The sequence below is a fragment of the Zootoca vivipara genome, chromosome 5 (assembly GCF_963506605.1).
Source record: "Zootoca vivipara chromosome 5, rZooViv1.1, whole genome shotgun sequence".
Lineage (NCBI taxonomy): Eukaryota > Metazoa > Chordata > Lepidosauria > Squamata > Lacertidae > Zootoca > Zootoca vivipara.
In genome coordinates this window covers 71,722,748-71,742,173 of record NC_083280.1, presented here as the reverse complement: position 1 = coordinate 71,742,173, position 19,426 = coordinate 71,722,748, and the positions used below count along the sequence as shown (strand labels likewise).

Below are 19,426 nucleotides of genomic sequence, written 5' to 3'. Positions count from 1 at the left end.
AAGCCCGGTGAATCATTTCTGCTCATTTGGTTTCCAAAGGGAACAAGGAAGGGGCAATATGTCCTCAAATGTGCCCCAGCACTACAGTTGCTGGCTGGCTGAGTACGGAACAGACCTATTTGTTCAACACCCTTGTAAATAGAATTCCCTTCCCATTAGGTCACTCACATGGCTAGTTTTACTCATGCACCAGACTACTGTCTCTCACATCCATTCTACCTCAATGGTACTTGTAGCCGTTAAAATATAATTTAATTTAGCATAGATTGTTGATATAAAGCTAGCTTTTCGCTCTGACATGGTATGTTGAATGCCACACATTCCTAGTGCAACGGAATTCACAAAATGGGCCTCTTTCAAGTCCTAACAAAACAGCTGTGCTTACCTTTGGACCAAAGGAAACCCACTGATTGCCTGTTGATTTCAAGCCTGTGCCAACCTCTCTTGAATTAGACAGCATCAACAACATCCTTAATTTGGGCTAAATCATGTCTCAGTGGCTTATTTTCACTTTGCTACCATAGTACCTCACCATCTCTGTTTTGTCGGCAGTCCCACAGTCTTCTAGGTTTATCACGCGTTCCCATTTTAAATCCCCAGAGGCAGGACTTCTCCCCACCTAGCTGGGAGAAGTTTATGGTGGGTTCTGGCACCTCTTTTTCTAGAGGTGCAACCTTCCAACAGTTTCACTTCACTCCCAAAGGTACGCTTCTCCATTTGTCTCCTGAGACAGACAGATGCCATTGACGGTAGCCGTTTTGTCAGTGCTAATCCCCTGCTGCTAAGAGGAAAATGTTTCTAAGACCGTTCCTTGGATCTCCCTCCCCACTGCCATGCCTCTCAGTAAGAACTGGATTTTCTGAAAAATATTTGGAAATGAATTTGGGAGGACGGTTGAAGGGAGGAAGGGAAGACAAAGCATTCTCTCTGATCTGACCTCTGTTCATTGGATTGGCCTGGTTATTTACCCAAGGGTTCGGATGTCAACAACTCAGTTAAGTGGGAAGCAGGATTATTGTTGACACAGATAAAAGTGACAAGATAGCTCAATCAATCCATAAATGGGGGGAATGACATGAGGGCAATAACCTCCATTAGGACCAACTGAACGGTCATGAAGAAGTAAGTTTCCAAGGCAATAAAAAATGTGAAACATAACAAAAATAAGAGGGTGGAATAGAGAAAGAAAAATATACAGTGGTACCGCGGTTTACAAACACAATTGGTTCCGGAAGTCTGTACTTAACCTGAAGTGTACTTAACCTGAAGCGAACTTTCCCATTGAAAGTAATGGAAAGTGGATTAATCTGTTCCAGACGGGTCCACGGAGTACTCAACCTGAAGCATACTTAACCTGAGGTATGAGTGTAATTGGTTCCGGAAGTCGTACTTAACCTGAAGTGTGCTTAACCTGAAGCGAACTTTCCCACTGAAAGTAATGGAAAGTGGATTAATACGTTCCAGACAGGTCCGTGGAGTACTTAAACTGAAAATACTCAAACCGAGGTGTACTTAAACCGAGGTATGACTGTATTGTCAAGGAGGTGCAGGGCCAATGCCAAACTTCAGTGTGATCCCACCTTGGGGCCACTGTTGCCAACAAGTGCTCCTGCTGCTGCTGTTTGCCACCGCTACCAAGCCTCCCCTTTCCCTGCTTAGCCCCCAGACCATGTGATGGGACTTTTACATAGTTGCTAAGCTGATGCTTGGCCTCTTTGGAGGGAAAATGTGTTTGAAATCTAGGGTTTCTATGCAGCCCTACATGGGTGGTGGGTGGGTTAAAAGCAGGTGGTGGGAGAATATATATAAAAAAACAGTTTATAAGCATCACTGCTACAGTGCAGAATGGTAGCAAACTCAGGGAACATGGACTTTGAAGAATATCTAGTAACACTATATTGAACAAAAATATTGCAGGGTTTACATAGCTTGCTTGGCTCATGGTTTTTCTTTTCCAAAGCAAGGGCAACTACCGGTAGCACAAGGAATTTCTTGCCCTTTCTGTTCCTAGTAGCAACTTGCATTTTGAAGTTTCTTTGGGCAGATATGGGTTGTTGATGGAGTGTACACCATTGAGGTTGCAAGCGCAGGTCTGCGTACATAGGATGTGTGCATGTATTCTTGCATGTGTGCCACTACTAGTCAGTGCACAAAAAAGAGGCCACCCTTCTGCAAGGGAAAACTGCTTTAAGATGTGTTTTTTTAAAAAAACAAACACACACACACACAACCAAGCTGTATATACGGTAAATTTTATGAAATAAACACATAATTATTCATAATAACAATTAGTAAAAAAATCTTGAATCTCTTGCCCCAGGTTGATCGGTACTTGTACCACATGCGTCTCTCTGATGACGTTCTCCTTGATTTGATGGCCCGTTTCCAGGCAGAGATGGTGAAAGGCCTGGCAAGAGACACCAATCCAACAGCCACACTAAAAATGCTGCCAACGTTTGTGCGGTCCATTCCTGATGGCACAGGTAAGCAGCTGTTTTGCATTCCTCCTGCTATTATCAACGATAGCAATGAGGCTATCGATGGCTACTAACTACAATGGCGATGATACTAACTACAATGGCGATGATCCAAGGCAGAACGCCTCTGGATAACTGTTGCTGTTAATCACAAGTGGGGAGACACATGTCCTGCTTGAAGGCATCTCATGGGCATCTGGTCGGAGGATGTTGGACCAGATGGACCTTGGGCCCGGTCCAGCAGGGCTCTTCTTATTTTGTTAATTTTAAGAGGATGGTTCATGATAGCGCCGCTGAGATTTCCCAAGCCAAAGCAGAGAGCAAATAGGCAGTGTGAGGGGAGGCTGCAGCTACCGTACCTATCTTCCCCATCTCCCTCAAAAGAGGTGAAATGAATTCCAGGATTGTATAAGTAGGCAGTTAAAGCACAATGAAGGAAAACCAAGATCCTGTGTCCTCTAATTTAGGGCAGAAATGGCAATGCACCAGAGTTGGAACAGGTTACTTGCCTTCGGTTGCTGCATGCCAGCCTGGAGATGGGAGTCCATCAACATCTGAAGGGTCACTGGTTCCCCATCTCTGCTCTAATATCAACCATATAGTATAAATGCATTAGACGATCTGTAAGAACCAGACAACGCACAATTGTTTTTTACGCTGAGATTCCTGCATTGCAGGGGGTTGGCCTAGATGACCCCCCCCAGGGTCCCGTCCAACTCTGCAATTTTATGAAACTATGTCTCTGATCATCTTTTGCCTGTGTGCATTTTGGACTGCCAGAGGCAGTATGTCTCTGAATGCCAGTTGCTGAGAATTGTAACTTTGGGAGAACCATTTCGCTACTGTGACATATGGTATGCTACGTAGCATAATGCTAGATGCCTGGTGGAAATGCTTCTGGAGAAATCTTTTAATCATATGTACAGCTGAGTTTCTAGAATATTTGGCTTTTAAAATATATATAGTAAGAATGGCACCAATGCCCATGTCTGATCTCTCTACTGAGACGCTGCTTGGGCTCTGATGCAGTTACCTGAAGTTTGGAAGACCCAACCATTTCTACCTGTTGTTTGTGTTACAGAAAAGGGTGAATTTCTTGCTTTAGACCTTGGGGGCTCCCGATTCAGAGTCCTAAAGGTCAAAGTGTCTGAAAATGGGAAGCAAAATGTTCAAATGGAGAGTCAATTCTATCCAACACCTCAAGAAATCATCCATGGGAGTGGGACTGATGTAAGTAGCGTATCTTCCTCTGAAACATGCTCTCTGTGAAGAATGTATTCTAAGACATAAAAAGATCATATTAGCCAATTTTAGTTTTCATATTTGCAAGCTCCCAAAGCATACAACTTTCTTCAAGAATTCAGAGCACCTCAACAGATGGCAGCTGCATGTGGAAATGAGCATGACTTACTAAAAGTCAACCAAACCAAAAGTCAACCAAATCATGGCTGCCACATGCTGATAAACTGCCACACTGTACTAAATTTTAAATGGCAGGAAATAACAGTATGCCAGGATACTGTCCCAAATTTCATCACATGGGTATCAGTGAAAACCACAAGGAAGCTACAGAGCACAAACTTCCCGAGGTTCTCCAAGTTAATAGAGTTGCAAACAGATTTTATTTTTCTGGAGAAAATTAAGAGGGAATTGAGGGAATTCTGCTAGATTCCACTAGATTTCCAAAAGTGGGTTTCACATTGTGTGAAAGATTACACAAAACATGAAAACTGACAGGTAAGAAACTGTTGGGAAGATGAGATAAAGTACCCTCTGAATTAGGGTTGCCATGTTTCAATAAGTGAAAATCTGGAAGCAAAGGTTGTTGAGCTTTTTTGGGCAAAAATGGAACAACAACAAAATGGTTGTTTTTGTGCCTTTTTTTCAGTAAAATTGCCAAAAATGGCTGCCGACATGCGGTGCCATATGACATTTCTGCTGATTTCAGCCCAGACACTGATTCCAAGAGCAATATTCCAATAAATTCTGGACATATGACAACCCTACTCTGAATGCAGCCTCATTTATGCTGACCTTGTGATAATGTACCTTAGGCTTTTTTTGTTATCATATTGAATAGAAAATATAACCACAGTGGTACCTCTACTTACGAATAACTCTACTTACGAATGTTTCTACTTACGAATAGAGCTCCGTCCGCCATCTTGGATGCGGTTTAGATAGGATTTTTTCTACTTACGAATTTTTAGATAGGGTTGCTTCTACTTACGAATTTTTTCTCCCAATGCGTTCCTATGGGATTCGACTTACAATTTTTTTCTACTTACAAATGTGCTTTCGGAACGCATTAAATTCGTAAGTAGAGGTACCACTGCATTGTTATTTATAGGCATTGCTTTATCTCCTATTCCATTGGAGCTGTACAGAGCCTGCATTGTATTCTAGTAGGTACTATATAATAACTCACATTTCCCCCCTATTTTGATGCAGCTGTTTCAGTATGTAGCTGACTGCCTTGCAGACTTCATGGAGACGAAGAATATAAAGCATAAGAAATTTCCTCTTGGCTTTACCCTATCTTTTCCTTATATACAGAGAAAATTAGAGGAGGTAAGACCAATGTTTGTCATGGTTTTGTGACTAGGGTGAATCCTCTCCCAAATTATTAACCAAGAGCTCCAGAGCTGAGAGGCTGCTATTAGGAAGCAGCAGGGGCTCTTGTGAAATGCCACTTTGCCCATGATAGGAAGGTATAGAATTCATTATGCAGAGAATATAGCTTTGCAAAAGTGTGCATTATATCTGCTGGTTGTGACACTAAGTATATAAAATAGGTGTACAATTCTTGTTTCTAAAACTCAGGGGCTGAGAGTGTGATGGGATGGGAATAGCAGATGTGCAGAGACAAGAATACTAGGACAAGGCACTGCATGGGACTTGGAAAGCAGGAAATATGAGTCCTGCTGCCTTGGAAAAACCTGAAAATGCATAGGGATAGACAATTTCAATTTCAGTTTCCTTCAGTTTTTTGTTTTCCGAGTCAGTTATCCTCATTTCCATTTTTAAATCCTTTCAAAAATTCATCAGCATCATATATCTCCTGATGTACAAATTTTTGTATGCATTTTTGATTAATGTTTTGATGAAGGGAGGCTCTCCTGGTGCCTTCATTATACATCTTTAAGGTGCCAGGTGAAAGCATTCCTCTTCAACTTGGCCTTTGGCTGATTAACACCCTATATCCTTTTTCAATGTGTTCCGGTTTTTATTGTGTATTTTGTGCTTCTATCTTGTATTTTTATGCTGTGAGCCACCCCAAGATCTTTGGATGAAGGGCTGTATACAAATGAAAATAATAATAATTACAATAACAATAATAATAGACACATTTTTCAAGTGATTTCTCCAAAGATAATCAATTTCTGTACTTTCCCCAATAATATAAGGATTTTATACTACTTCTGCCTCTTGGCATATTTGTCCAATCAAATATTTGATGCTTAAAAATGTTTTAAGGTTTTATACACTGTTAATTTTTTATTAATATTTAAGATTAGAGCAAAACAATAAATTAGATCTTGAACTAAATTATAGTAAATATGTTATACCAGCCCATGCATAAACTAGAGAAAGAATATATATATATATATAGGCTTGCTCTCTCCTTTATATGCCACTCTTTAAGCCATGCTACACATTGTTAATGGATAATTGCTTCTTCTTTTATTTCAAGGGTATACTGATTTGTTGGACAAAGCATTTTAAAGCCAGAGGAGTGCAGCAGACAGATGTGGTGAAATCTCTCCAGAAAGCCCTCAGAAAACACCAGGCAAGTTCAGATTTAAGATTTGTTTTTAATAATCTGATTGCATTAAAAAAACACACAACAGTTGACATTTTCTAGCAGTTCTAGTGTACAAGCAGCGGCGTAGCTGGCCGCCCGGGACCCCGCCGTGCTCATGCGTCGCGTGTTATGACGCATGCGTCATGACGCACGCATCACGACGCATGTGTGTACAGGAGATACGACACAGCGATGTGGCGACACAGCAGGCAGTGGCGGGCGGCGTCCGGCAGGCCTCCCCCTCTCCCTCTGACCCTCCCTCCTCCCGTCCTTGAGGCGGTTCTACTCACAGCAAGTTTGTGCTGGCTCTGCAGGGGCTGGTCCTGCTCGCCTGCCGCCTGGCTTTCTTCAGGGCCATCGTGGAGGCGGACGAGGGCTGTGCTGCCGGTGGAGGCCAGCTCCTCCAGGAGGGAGGAGATGCCGTGGAGGAGCCGGGCTCGGAAGCCGCCGGAGCTCTTTCCGCAGCATATGCTGGCCTCGCCTCCATGTGGGCGGCGAGGGGCGCTCGCAGGGGCGGCGGCCGTTGGAGGTGGTCACCCCCGTCCAGCCTGTTGCCCCCTGCCCAGCCTGCCACCCGGGGCGGCACGCCCCCCGCCCCCCATTACTACGCCACTGTGTACAAGCCAGGACATTGGCACATATGCAGTGCTGTGCAGAAAAAGAAACTGCCCAATTCAAACTTACAAAATTGTTCTTGCAGAGCTTTTTCCTTCCTTGAAGTAAATGAAAGGACTTGATCTTCATCCGAGTATAATGGTCTGTCTGTCTGAAACTTCTAGGTGGTGGTGATATGCACCTCTGCTTTGAAATTCCCATCCCTATGGATTAAGCTGATTTTGTTTTTGAAAACCTTGTGGTTTTTATTGACTGTAAGAATCTGAATATGTACTGTTTTGAATTTACTGGTATGTTGCATTTGCCTCATTAGGACATTGATGTAGATATCTTGGCTTTGGTAAATGACACAGTGGGAACAATGATGACCTGTGGATATGATGATCAGCGATGTGAAGTTGGTGTAATTATTGGTAATTCTATATCTTTTTTACTAGTGGCAGGGCCAATCTGGCTTAAGATAAAGTGAGTGTTCTGGGAGTGTAGAACAGTTGAGCCTATATGTGGCATTGCACAAGGCACAGAAAATTATTATTTTTTAGAAAAATTCAATTCAAAAAAATTATTATTATTGAATTATTGAAGTCTACACATCTCCATGTGTTTCTCCCCCCCCCTTCCCTTCCCCCACCAACCTCCAAAATGAATCCGCTGGACTCAGGAACAGGCACAAATGCTTGCTACATGGAGGAAATGAGCAATATTGACTTAGTGGAAGGTGATGAAGGAAGGATGTGCATTAATACCGAATGGGGAGCCTTTGGAGATGACACATCACTGGATGACATCAGGACAGAGTTTGACAAGGAGATTGATTTGGGCTCTTTCAATCCTGGAAAACAATTGTAAGTTGAGATAAGGCGTCTTTCTACGGTAGTAATGTAGCTATTTAGGCATGCGCACAATCTCAAAACAACCATGAAATAACATTTGAACAGAAGTAGCATTGAATACATTAACTGGCAGGCAAGCGCCATCGATACCATTTAGGAGGAGAGTTTGGCCAAGAATCTGGTTCAATCCTAAATCCCCAGGGGTTTAGTATCCTTCTAGTGATTGTTTGGGGTAGGTGGGGGGACAGTGAGAAACTGGGCTCAAAGGAAGTGCCCCCTTCTCTGACCCCAAACACATTCCTAACTGTACTTTCACAGAAGGGTGCTGAATGGCCCATGTTAAAGAAACTGTGTGTGGCACAGTGTGTGTTCTGAGTTGGGAGCTTTTTCTGAGTCCTTCCCCCATTCCAGTAGTAACTTAACTGCAAAGAGGAGGAAGGGGTGTAAAAAAAAATAAAGGGTCCTTTGCTGCCATCTTTCTTTCCACAATCCTTTGTGGGTCTCTAGCAGCATTAGTAGCAATAGGTAATCATGATAACAATAATGATTGTAATAGGGAGCGCTTCCAGACAGAGGATTAATATTACAAATGAGTCATTGGGAACAGTTTTTTCTCCTTTTTGGGGGGGGGGGATCACTGTATTTCTTCCTATAAATGTAAATCTAGTTCTTTATTAGAAAGCATGAAATGCCCTTGCTGCTTTCTGACAAAAAGCTTTCTGTTGAATTACAGGTTTGAGAAGATGATTAGCGGTTTGTATTTAGGAGAACTTGTAAGAATTATCCTTCTGAAAATGACAAGGGAAGGTTTGCTTTTCAACGGGAAGTTGTCAACAGCTCTCTGCACCAAGGGCAAGATTGAGACAAAACACATTGCTGCCATGGAAAAGTAAGAGGTTTTAATCTGTCCATGAGAGAGTTTTCTGTAAGTGCAGCTTCCGTTCTACAATTTGTGCAAGCATTGATTTTGGGCAGCTACTCTTCCTTCAAAGTTATCTGCTTTGGTGAGGCCAGATGCTTGCAGATGTTATTTAGGGCAGCCTCTTCTTCCTTCTTGCTCCATAGTTCAGACCAGATAGGATGAGATTTCAGGTAGTGTGGACAGTCAATCACACAAAAGCAGAACATGCTGCAAAAAGAGGCCACAGCTTTGCATGTAATCTGCATGTACTAATTGGCATGTATAGATGCACCTTTAGAAATTACCATATGGTTACCAAATTCTTTTCAATGAATCCAGGGACACTTTTTTGCAGCAGGCAAGGGGTTAAAAGATAGTAGCATCCAGATTATTAGTAGCGAGCTTCATTTTGTAAACATATGTCGTTTCCATGGCAACCAGAGCCATTCTTCTATCAGAAGGGCTATCTGGTCCAAATCGAATGAAAGATAAAGACTGCGTATACACTATACATTTAAAGTGTGTTGCTTCCCCCAAAGAATCATGGGAGCTGTAGCTTACCCCACATAGAGTTACAGTTCTCAGCACCCTTAACAGACTACAGCTCCCAGAATTCTTTGGAGGAAGTCACATGCTTTAAATGTATGGTGCATACGCAGCCAATAAACCATAAGAAGACAGAGCAGAGGCCTTGCAGTTTCCCACCAGCAGTTTCTACCTGGCCAGCAGACTGAGCAGGCATACAAAAGTCCCGTGGCTACCATCTTCCCTTCTGTCCTGGGATGTACTATGTTTCTATTTAATTCATGGTAATTTAGGGTTACCAGACGTCCTCTGCAAAGTAGGACACATGACCACCTACTTTCAGAAATTTCTGGCCTGCTTATGGGTTCCATACAGAAAGTGGTTCACTGCTGTCTCCCTCTCACTACTAAAAGCTGAAGTGGTGCCCTCAAGCATGTTTTTGATTCCTTTGTTTCCGGTTAGGTACAAAGAAGGCCTGAGTAATACTAAAGAAATTCTGACGGAACTGGGCCTGGCTCCATCGGAGGATGACTGCATTGCCGTTCAGCACGTCTGCACTGTTGTTTCATTTCGCTCAGCAAATCTCTGTGCTGCAGCTTTGGCAGCGATACTCACACGCCTCCGAGAAAATAAAAAGTTGACAAGGCTCCGAACGACAGTGGGAGTTGATGGGACGCTGTATAAGATACACCCTCAGTAAGTCACACAGCGAAGTAGGTAGGGTTGTCATGCCTGGGGAAATTATCATTGCTCATCTGCATATGATAATTAATTTAATGGTATGCAGTCATCTAGCAATCATTATGGCTATGAGCCAAGTTGCCTTTGAAAAAGGGTCAGAAAAATTCATGAGCTGTCAACACTTACTGTCTGTGATAACTATACATAACTTTAATGTATCCCATAATGTTTGTCCACTGATGGAAGACTCTTTGATTGGTGGAGGCTTCCATTGGCAGAATGGAGTTAAAGGGGCAATCTTTTGGGTTGATTTTCCTCTCCCTTCAGAAGCAACATGGAAGATGGTGTGGCGGCTGCAGTGAGGAATTGGCAAAAATGTGCCCCCTTTGCCATTATAGTGACATAAGCATCTGCTGGATCAAAGAACCTTCTGACAGTAGAAGGGCACAAGTAGAAGGGATACAACTTGATGCAGTATCTTTCTGGTTACCAGATGCTGTAGTCAAACTTGAGCAAATAGCTATTGCTATTAATGCCTAACTGATGAGCTTTCCACAGATATTTGGCTGGCCACTGTTTGATATTCTGAGCTATCAAAGCTTTCTACTTTGTTCTTGATTAAAACTGCCTTCAAAGGCTCTGCTTGGTCAGCAAAAAACTAGCCTAAATAAGATCTTATGGAACTTCAGAAGAATGGTCCGGCAGTGGTTATTGCCAGGGAATTCTGTGGACAGTTCTCTACAATTCTGTTTCCCTCGCACATCCTGCTTTTGGCACGGATTTAGGGCGCTTTAGGCGGTTCCACCAAGCTGAGGGGGTGCAAAATTGAGATGATCCATAAGTGAGAAGAACCATTGATTGTGCCATATTTTGGCCTCACACAGGGCACATTTTTTCTGAAAAATTATGGAAGTCTGCCCCTGCTTATGGGTTTTCCATTGGCATCTGGTTGGCCAATGAGAGAAATGGGATGCTGAGAGGAGGGACTAGGTAGGCCTTTGACTTGATTCATCAGATATCTTTTGTTTTGTGCTCATGAACTGTGTGGACTTGAATCAAAAGGATTTCCTTGCTCTGTGAAAGTGCTAAGCGACATAAGGGAGAAAGCAATTTAACGCAATGGTGTGTGCTCCCTTGTATTTTATTGTGCACACAATATTTGTAAGCATTTAAAAGACCTTTTTGGCTTTAGGTATGCTAAGCGTCTCCATAAAGTGGTCAGAAGGCTGGTGCCCAACTGTGACGTTCGATTTCTGGTGTCTGAGAGTGGCAGTGGGAAGGGGGCTGCGATGGTAACTGCTGTTGCGTGCAGACTCTTATCTCAGCGCAAACAGGTCAACGAGGTCTTGGGCCTCTTCAAATTAACCAAAGAGAACCTCATAGGTGTGAAAAACAGAATGAGGGCAGAACTGGAGTATGGCCTGAAGAAAGAAACACATCCTACAGCCACTGTGAAAATGCTGCCCACATATGTTTATGGAACACCAGATGGAACAGGTAAGGACCCAAAAAAGCATAGCTAAAGGAAGTGGAAGGTCAATGCAGATTGGTTTCACTTATTTGACTATATTAACAGGGAAGGATCTTCCCATATCCCTCCAGCTTCTCATTCTTTGTTATCGTTATAGGTTATACCATCTGATATTCCGTGAAACAAGATTGTAATTTGGTACAGTGGTTTGCTGTTATTTTATTTCCCAACTCTGCATTTTTCTCTGTTACTGTTTTTCCAGTTTTTACATGTTCTTGTACGTAACAAAAAATGAAATAAAAAGCAGAGAGAGAGAGAGAGAGAGAGAGAGAGAGAGAGAGAGAGAGAGAGATATGAGGTAATAAAAACAACAGATAAGGTCACAGGAACCCCAGAAAGCAGTGAATATGTTTGAAAAGTGATTTATAATTTTTTTGAACAAGAATGCTGATTTTTCTGTTGCAGAAAATGGAAAATTTCTGGCCCTTGATCTTGGGGGAACAAATTTCAGAGTTTTGCTTGTAAAAATCAGAAGTGGAAGAAGCAAATCAGTCCGAATGTACAATAAAATCTTTGCCATTCCTTTGGAAATTATGCAAGGAACAGGTGAAGAGGTAAAGTAAAACAAGCCAGTTATTTATTTTTATTGAACCTGTGGAGGGAATGGGGTATTTACTTGCTTACTCTGTAATAACAGAACCCAATTCCCACTCCAGTGGTTCTCCTAAACCCTTGCCACTGACACCATTCAGTCTCACTTATTCCTTCTGAACCCTTAACTTACCAATAAACCATTGGCTATGGGGTAGAGGAATGATACAAAGCCAATCAGATATAGATATTATACGTAAAGTATTTACGTTTATTCGCAACAAGATTATTAAGTGCGCAAGCTTATCTGGTTACGTTAAGATAGTATAGTATATTTAAATGTATACACTTTCTTGTCACTTTAAATACCAACAGCTTATCCCCAGCTACTTTGAGTTTGACCTCACCCCAAAGGTGCACTCCTGTATTGTCTCCTGAGACAGACAGATGTCAACAACAACAATATCCAGCTATTAATGTTAAATTAAGATAGCTTTAAGGAAGCAGTTAGTTACCTTATGAAAGCATTTAGCAAAACTGCCCTTTTATTCTCTCCATCCTTGTTAAGTCCCATTAATGCTATAACCGAGGATTCCCGCCCCCCCAAAAAACCTTTACTGATGTGCAGGTGTGTCTTGCTGTGTTGCTATTGAAATCTTCCCTCTGGTGATCCTGCCAGCCACCAGAGACCAACATGCCAAGCTGCTCCTCACTTCTCCCTCCCCCCAAGTGCAGATTGGTTCTTCCCTTGCCCCTTCAGCCTAAGCCAAACAATTAAGGTATCCCCATCAAGCCTTTGGCCACCAGGTCATTCTACCTGTCACTCAGACCTTCCTTCTACATTCCCCAGTCCTTGTCCTCCACTGCCTTCTTCTGACTCGACTCCACAAACATCAAGCACCAAGAACTCTAACGCTCCAAGGAACTAACTTTCCACTGACCAACACATGGCTATATATATGGCCCCTGTAGTCAAGCCCCAACCAATCACACTGCCTAACTGAAAATGCTGAACCTGCAACCACCAATAGCTTTTATCTTGTTTTGTATGCTGAGAATTCTAACACCAACCCTTCCTCACTGCTAACAGTTAAGACCCTGAGTGGAAAGGTAAACTGACTTTCAGCGGACCAGTCAGAAAAAGTCCTACACCAGATACATTACAACGTACATTACAATACACGTGCCAGAGAGCATTAACCCAAACCCATTAAAACTCAAATCAAATAAATTGGATTTCTTCAGAATCCAAATACAGTGTGTGTGTGTGTGTGTGTTAAAAAAATTCTCTTTCTTTCCTTCTAGCTGTTTGATCACATTGTCCAGTGCATTGCAGACTTTTTGGAGTACATGGGCATTAAGGGTGCCCGACTTCCTCTTGGCTTTACTTTTTCCTTCCCCTGCAGACAAGCAAGCATTGATAAGGTAAAGAGGGGAGCTGAGATTTGACATGCTGTTTTGTTTCCTCTTTTAATTTGGCTTAATCTTTGCAGAATTTTCCATAGAAACATTTCATTATTGTTTTTATTATTCCCTTCCCTTCCCTGTGGACTGACAAGAGTTTTATCACAGGTTTTTACCAAAGAGTGTATAAAATTGAATGTTGTGTTAAACAAAAAACAATCTCATTCTTACACACACTTAGGCAGATTTACTTTGAACAAGGCATGCTTGACATAAGGCTGCTGATGCATACAGCAGCTCATGGAGAGTTAAAGCAAATTATTAAGGATTTGTGGAATAAAAAACAACAATTGAGATCGGGCCCAATGTATATGTTGTTTCTGCACTGAAAAACCACTTCTATATTGTCAGAGGCTTTGTGTTGCAACAATAACAGGAGCGGCAGTCAGTTTGAATTGCATGGCCACTTCTGATACCAGTGTTGCACCTCCATCAGGGATGCTGATACAGGAAGTAATCAAATCATCCAGCTTTCTGCTTCAGCCATGGCCAGCCAACAGTCTGTTTAGCCCTCCTGCTCTGTTCCCTGAAGCATCCCCCTCTATCAGAAAGGGAGTATTTTGGCATTTTAATATTTTCCCAAAATGCAATATGTTGAACCAAGCTCCTATTGAAAGTGTAATCCAACTTTTAAGTGTTCTACCTGTTTTTCTCCTTTTGGTGTAAGCATGTTTCATTTATTGATTCTACCACTTCCCCACTTTAGGGAACTCTTGTTGGGTGGACAAAAGGGTTCAAGGCAACAGACTGTGAAGGAGAGGATGTTGTTGATATGCTCAGGGAAGCTATCAAACGAAGGAATGTAAGTACCATTGTGGGAAAATCTCCCAAAGGTTCAAGCACCAATCCCTTGCTATGACTGTAGCGTAGAACTGAATCTCAGTTATCCAAATGTAGCTCTATCATTGGGTGCTGCAAATACTCTTAATGCTTTCAAAGGTGTTGGTTTCATTCTGTGGGCTCCTCCGGACATCCTTTTTATTGTGCTTTCATGATGATCGATAGTATAAAGCTAGTGCTTAGTGCACAATACTTCAAAGGGTGTGTATGTGTTGTTGTTTTTTTACTCTTCGCACATTCACAAAATCAGTTTTTCATTTTATTTCAGGAATTTGATCTGGATATTGTAGCAGTGGTAAATGATACCGTTGGGACAATGATGACATGTGGCTATGAAGACCCAAATTGTGAAATCGGCCTCATTGCAGGTAAAAAGCAATCCTGTAACACTTGTGTATGGCTGTTCCAGGGTGGGGACAGAATAAGATCTGTAACCAACAGTGAAATGATATGCTAAAATCTTGTGGGCATGAAGGGGAGAACCTTTGGTCCTCCAGATGACATTGGACTCTAATTCCTATTGGGCCCAGTCAGCATGACCCAATAGTCAGGAATAGTGGAAATTATAGATGACGGGAATTACAGTGGACCTTGATGGGAATGATGGTAGCTAATATTGTTATGAGCAATACAGATGAGGACAGAAAGGGAACTGAAAAAGTGTTGCATGCCACCTAGTGGTATGAGGTATACCGTACACTGCACCACAAGCTATAATATGAACCTTAAGGTAAAGGTAAAGGTACCCCTGACCGTTAGGTCCAGTCGCAGACGACTCTGGGGTTGCGGCACTCATCTCGCTCTATAAGCTGAGGGAGCCGGCCTTTGTCCGCAGACAGCTTCCGGGTCATGTGGCCAGCATGACTAAGCCGCTTCTGGCGAACCAGAGCAGCACACGGAAACGCCATTTACCTTCCCGCCGGAGCGGTACCTATTTATCTACTTGCACTTTGACATGCTTTCAAACTGCTAGCTTGGCAGGAGCTGGGACCGAACAATGGGAGCTAACCCCGTCGTGGGTATTTGAACCGCCGACCTGATCGGCAAGCCCTAGGCTCTGTGGTTTAGACCACAGCGCCACCCGCGTCCCTTAATATGAACCTTAGTTACCTAGATATAGGGCATAAAATTGATTTAGTTTGCATTAAAAGGTAACCCTACCCAAGTCACACTTTTTGAAACAATATACAAACTGTAACATAGCCACTGTTTGAAATTCACACATCTTTGAATTTTGCAAAGCTAGGTAATGTGTACAGAAATGTATATATTGCAGTAAAGTGTGTGTTTACGTGCATATATTATTGAAAAGAGAATACAAATGCAAAACATAATGGAAAACCGCTTTGCAAAATTTTGTATATTAAAATTGCTTATAAAGATATGTCTGCTATGAGAAATTCACAGGATAATGCTGCTGAATTTTCATAAGCACTTAGTGTTGTTTTTTTAAAGTGGGGAATTGAACTTAAGACTAGAAACATGAGAAACTGAATGAGTAAAACAGAAGTTGATAGATTCGACTGCCCCTACTTATATCCCCTAAATTTTATCTCCCACTTAGAGGGGAAAAATAAACTTCTTCCAGGAAATGTTTTTCTTCATTTCCCAGGTCTTGTGCTTCTCCTGGTGTTTGCTTTAAAGGAATAAAATACACATGCCTCTTCTTTCCTTCCTTCCTTCCTTCCAGGGACAGGCAGTAATGTTTGCTACATGGAAGACATGCGTAATATAGAAATTGTAGAAGGAGATGAGGGCAAAATGTGCATCAATACAGAATGGGGAGGATTTGGCGACAATGGCTGCATAGATGATCTCAGGACAAAATATGACAAAGAAGTGGATGAGGGGTCATTGAATCCTGGGGAACAGAGGTAACAGTTGGCGTTTTATTGCTATTGCAATGTCTTCAGGACGTATGTAGGAATGTCAGGTAGTTCTATTAGAAAAGGAGGTGGAAATAGTAGTTTGCATGTTCATGTGTAGTCAGAAACAGAAATCACTCAAGTGAACAAAGTTGGTATTTCATAGAATCATAGAATTGGAAGAGACCACAAGGGCCATCCAGTCCAACCCCCTGCCAAGCAGGAAACACCATCAAAGCATTCCTGACATATGGCTGTCAAGCCTATTTGTTCCCATCATCATCACAGCTGTTTTTATGTCCACGAACAGTACAACAATAATAACTTTTTTACATTGTTTTGATGTTTTCTTGACATTGAAACGAATGTAAGTTACATAAAGTATGTTAAGTAGCAGACAATGAAGTGAATGTTATTACATTTAGTGGAAACCGAAGTGCAGTGGAACAGAAACAGTGTTGATTGTGATGAGCACAGGTTGGAATGGAAATCACACTTTCTTCCATTCCTAGGCATATATGAACTTTGAGTAATCTTTCCACTCCCACTAACCCACTTTAAAACACCTTACAAACCATGAGTCTGTTGCTGTCATGTTTATTTCCATCCTAAGAGTCAATGCACATGTTCAGAAAAGGCATGTGGTATGCACAGATTATATCCCAGGCCCCATTTTTGCATACGTAACTGAAAATGTGTTCAATGCTGTCCAATTCTTTTTCTTTTTTCTGTAAAAGGTATGAGAAAATGACCAGTGGAATGTATCTGGGTGAAATAGTGAGACAGATCTTGATAGACTTGACCAAGCAAGGACTTCTCTTCCGTGGTCAGATTTCAGAGCGGCTGAGAACAAGAGGAATATTTGAAACCAAATTTCTGTCCCAGATTGAAAGGTAAAACAATGTGTTGTATTTTCCCCACTGCCTGCCACTTTCACACATATCAGACTGGTGAGAAGCAGCTGAATGTTTGCAGCTTTGTAAATATTTTATACATCATAAGAAAATAATACAGCTGGGGAAAATGAGTGTTGGTTGACTGAGATGCTGAACCCTGTTACTCAGACCATCTGCAGTCCTATAGTGAACAACTTTACTTGGGTTTTATTGGCTGTGAATGAACCCAGTGTATTTCAAACATCAGTATCACACTGCTTTCAGCAGTAAAGTATTTCACGTCTGTACTGTTTGCACTGCTGCTTCATAAACTTTAAGTGATCCTTTCTGCTTTGTCCTCAGATTGGAGGGGGTGGAAATGAGCAGCTATTCCCTATGCCCTTGGAGTGAGTGAGCATGGATGATGCTAATTTTGAAAAGTACATTTCACCCAGGAGAGCTAAAATAGTAGCATTCTGCTTTTAAACTAGTGTCTGTATTCAGACAATCAAATCTTGGCTGAATAAGCCAAAGTACCAATAAATGTTTTTCCCATGCACTCAGCCTTTTTCTCTCCTCCCTTTGAGGTGCAAGCAAGGAAACAAGGAAATCTTGAGTTATTTATCATAATTCCCTGTTTAGTCTGAACAGGGTAATGATGATTGCCACTTCATAACATGACACAGGGCTGGCCCACCCATGAGGCAGAATGAGGCGACTGCCTCTGGTGGCTGTGTCCACAGGGGCAGCAGATCCTAAAATAGTTCTTCATTCCCCCCACCTTGTTCCTGTCGTAAATCTTCACTCACTGCTTCTTCCCTGGCAGGTAGGAGGGGTGCCATTTTGTGGTTCGCCTCAAACACCAAAATGTCCTAGGCCGGCCCTGACATGACAGGATATTAAACCATGGAGAAAACACACTTCCACAAAAGGTCAGACTTTTTGCAATACAGTGGTAGCTCTGGTTATGAACTTAATTCGTTCTGGAGGTCCATTCTTAAGCTGAAACCGTTCTTATCCTGAGACGCACTTTTGTTAATGGGGTCTCCCGCTGCATGCACACGCTTCTGGTTGCAATTTCTGTTCGCATCCTGGAGCAAAGTTCGCAACCAGGAGCAGCTACTTCCGGGTTAGTGGAGCTCATAACCTGAAGCGTTTGTAACCAGAGGTACCACTGTAAGGGAAGTGACAGGGAAATGCAGTGGAAAGTAGAAGTGCCCTTTGTGATTTAGGCTCAGGCAGTAGGAGAAGTAGAGGTGCTACGTGTGTGAGGAAAAACCTGTTCATCTATCGACTTATTTTTAAAAAGTAGAGGCATGGTCACAGATGGGAGGGAGTAGTGCTGGAAAAGTGTGCCCCTGCAAAGGACTTTGTGTCTTCTTACACCAGTGCTGCCTTCCAGTACATTTGGCCCTAGCTCTGCGCATAGCTGTCAAGTTTTCCCTTTTCTCATGAGGAAGCCTATTCAGCATAAGGGAATTTTCCTTTTTAAAAAAAGGGAGAACTTGACAGCTATGGCTCTGCATCCTAACCAGAAGCGCCTATTGTGTTTTGGCTGAGTGCAGTGACCGGCTTGTCCTACTTCAAGTAAGAAGAATCTTGCAGCAGCTTGGGCTTGACAGCACTTGTGATGACAGTATCATTGTAAAGGAAGTTTGTGGCTCCGTTTCCAAGAGAGCAGCCCAGCTGTGTGGGGCCGGGCTGGCCGCTATAGTGGAGAAGATACGGGAAAACAGAAACCTCGAGCACCTAAAAACCACTGTAGGTGTGGATGGGACCTTATACAAACTACACCCACAGTAAGTACACAGCATCCCTGTTGTTGTTTTGCCTTGCAGCGTTGACCAATTTTTTTAAAGATAATATTCTGCTTAGTTGATGGGGATTAAAAAGGTTGGGGAAAAGAGAAATTGCCACAATGCTGTATCAGTTAGCCCTATTGCACTTGCTTGAATAAGATTGTAATAAAGAGCTGAAAAAGTCCTGCTTTTAATGGGCTACAGGCCCCTCCAGAGAGATGGGTGATTTTCTGAAGGTCTTCCACAACATGTCATTGATGGGAAGGACCATAGCTCAGTGGTAGAGCATTTGTCTTGCATGCAGAAGGTCTTAGGTTCAATCCCCAGCATGTCTGGTAAGGTTGGGAGAGAATCCTGCCTGAAATCCTAGAGAGCCCCCACCAGTTAGTGCAGACAATACTGAGCTAGATAGACCAATGGTCTGACTCAGTATAAGGCACCTTCCTATGTTCCTGTGCAATATGGATGCATTAGTGGTGGATTTATACTGGACCATCTACACCACATTGCACTTTATTAGCTATTCTGTGCTGCTTCCTCAGTGCTGCACCCCAGGGCACCCCTCTACTTCCCCTCCCACTTATATTAGTGAAAACTTTCCATGGAGAAAACTAAAGAACTGCACTTACATATATAGCTGAGGTGAAAGAAGAACCTGCCCTCTTGCACCTGATGCTGGTTGAC

The 19,426-nt window shown here is 42.4% G+C and overlaps 1 protein-coding gene across 14 annotated transcripts in view; it reads left to right on the top strand.

Annotated features, from left to right (window-relative positions):
- The window catches only part of LOC118096387 (hexokinase HKDC1), a 36,937-nt gene that overhangs the window by 7,376 nt on the left and 10,135 nt on the right, over positions 1–19,426 (top strand). For 13 of the 14 annotated variants that reach the window (XR_009557621.1, XR_009557622.1, XR_009557623.1 and 10 more), the window contains exons 2-17: positions 2,321–2,483; positions 3,559–3,707; positions 4,929–5,048; positions 6,172–6,267; positions 7,211–7,310; positions 7,559–7,742; positions 8,464–8,619; positions 9,619–9,852; positions 11,030–11,334; positions 11,774–11,922; positions 13,205–13,324; positions 14,070–14,165; positions 14,472–14,571; positions 15,894–16,077; positions 16,806–16,961; positions 18,509–18,742. Coding sequence is in view for 4 of the 14 variants with exons in the window: in XM_060274935.1 (XP_060130918.1) it covers positions 2,321–2,483; positions 3,559–3,707; positions 4,929–5,048; positions 6,172–6,267; positions 7,211–7,310; positions 7,559–7,742; positions 8,464–8,619; positions 9,619–9,852; positions 11,030–11,334; positions 11,774–11,922; positions 13,205–13,324; positions 14,070–14,165; positions 14,472–14,571; positions 15,894–16,077; positions 16,806–16,961; positions 18,509–18,742 (2,546 nt within the window). In the remaining 10 variants the exon portion in view is untranslated. Of the gene's footprint in view, positions 1–703; positions 844–2,320; positions 2,484–3,558; positions 3,708–4,928; positions 5,049–6,171; positions 6,268–7,210; positions 7,311–7,558; positions 7,743–8,463; positions 8,620–9,618; positions 9,853–11,029; positions 11,335–11,773; positions 11,923–13,204; positions 13,325–14,069; positions 14,166–14,471; positions 14,572–15,893; positions 16,078–16,805; positions 16,962–18,508; positions 18,743–19,426 lie in introns of all 14 variants that reach the window. The other variant, XM_060274934.1, reaches the window with a different exon arrangement.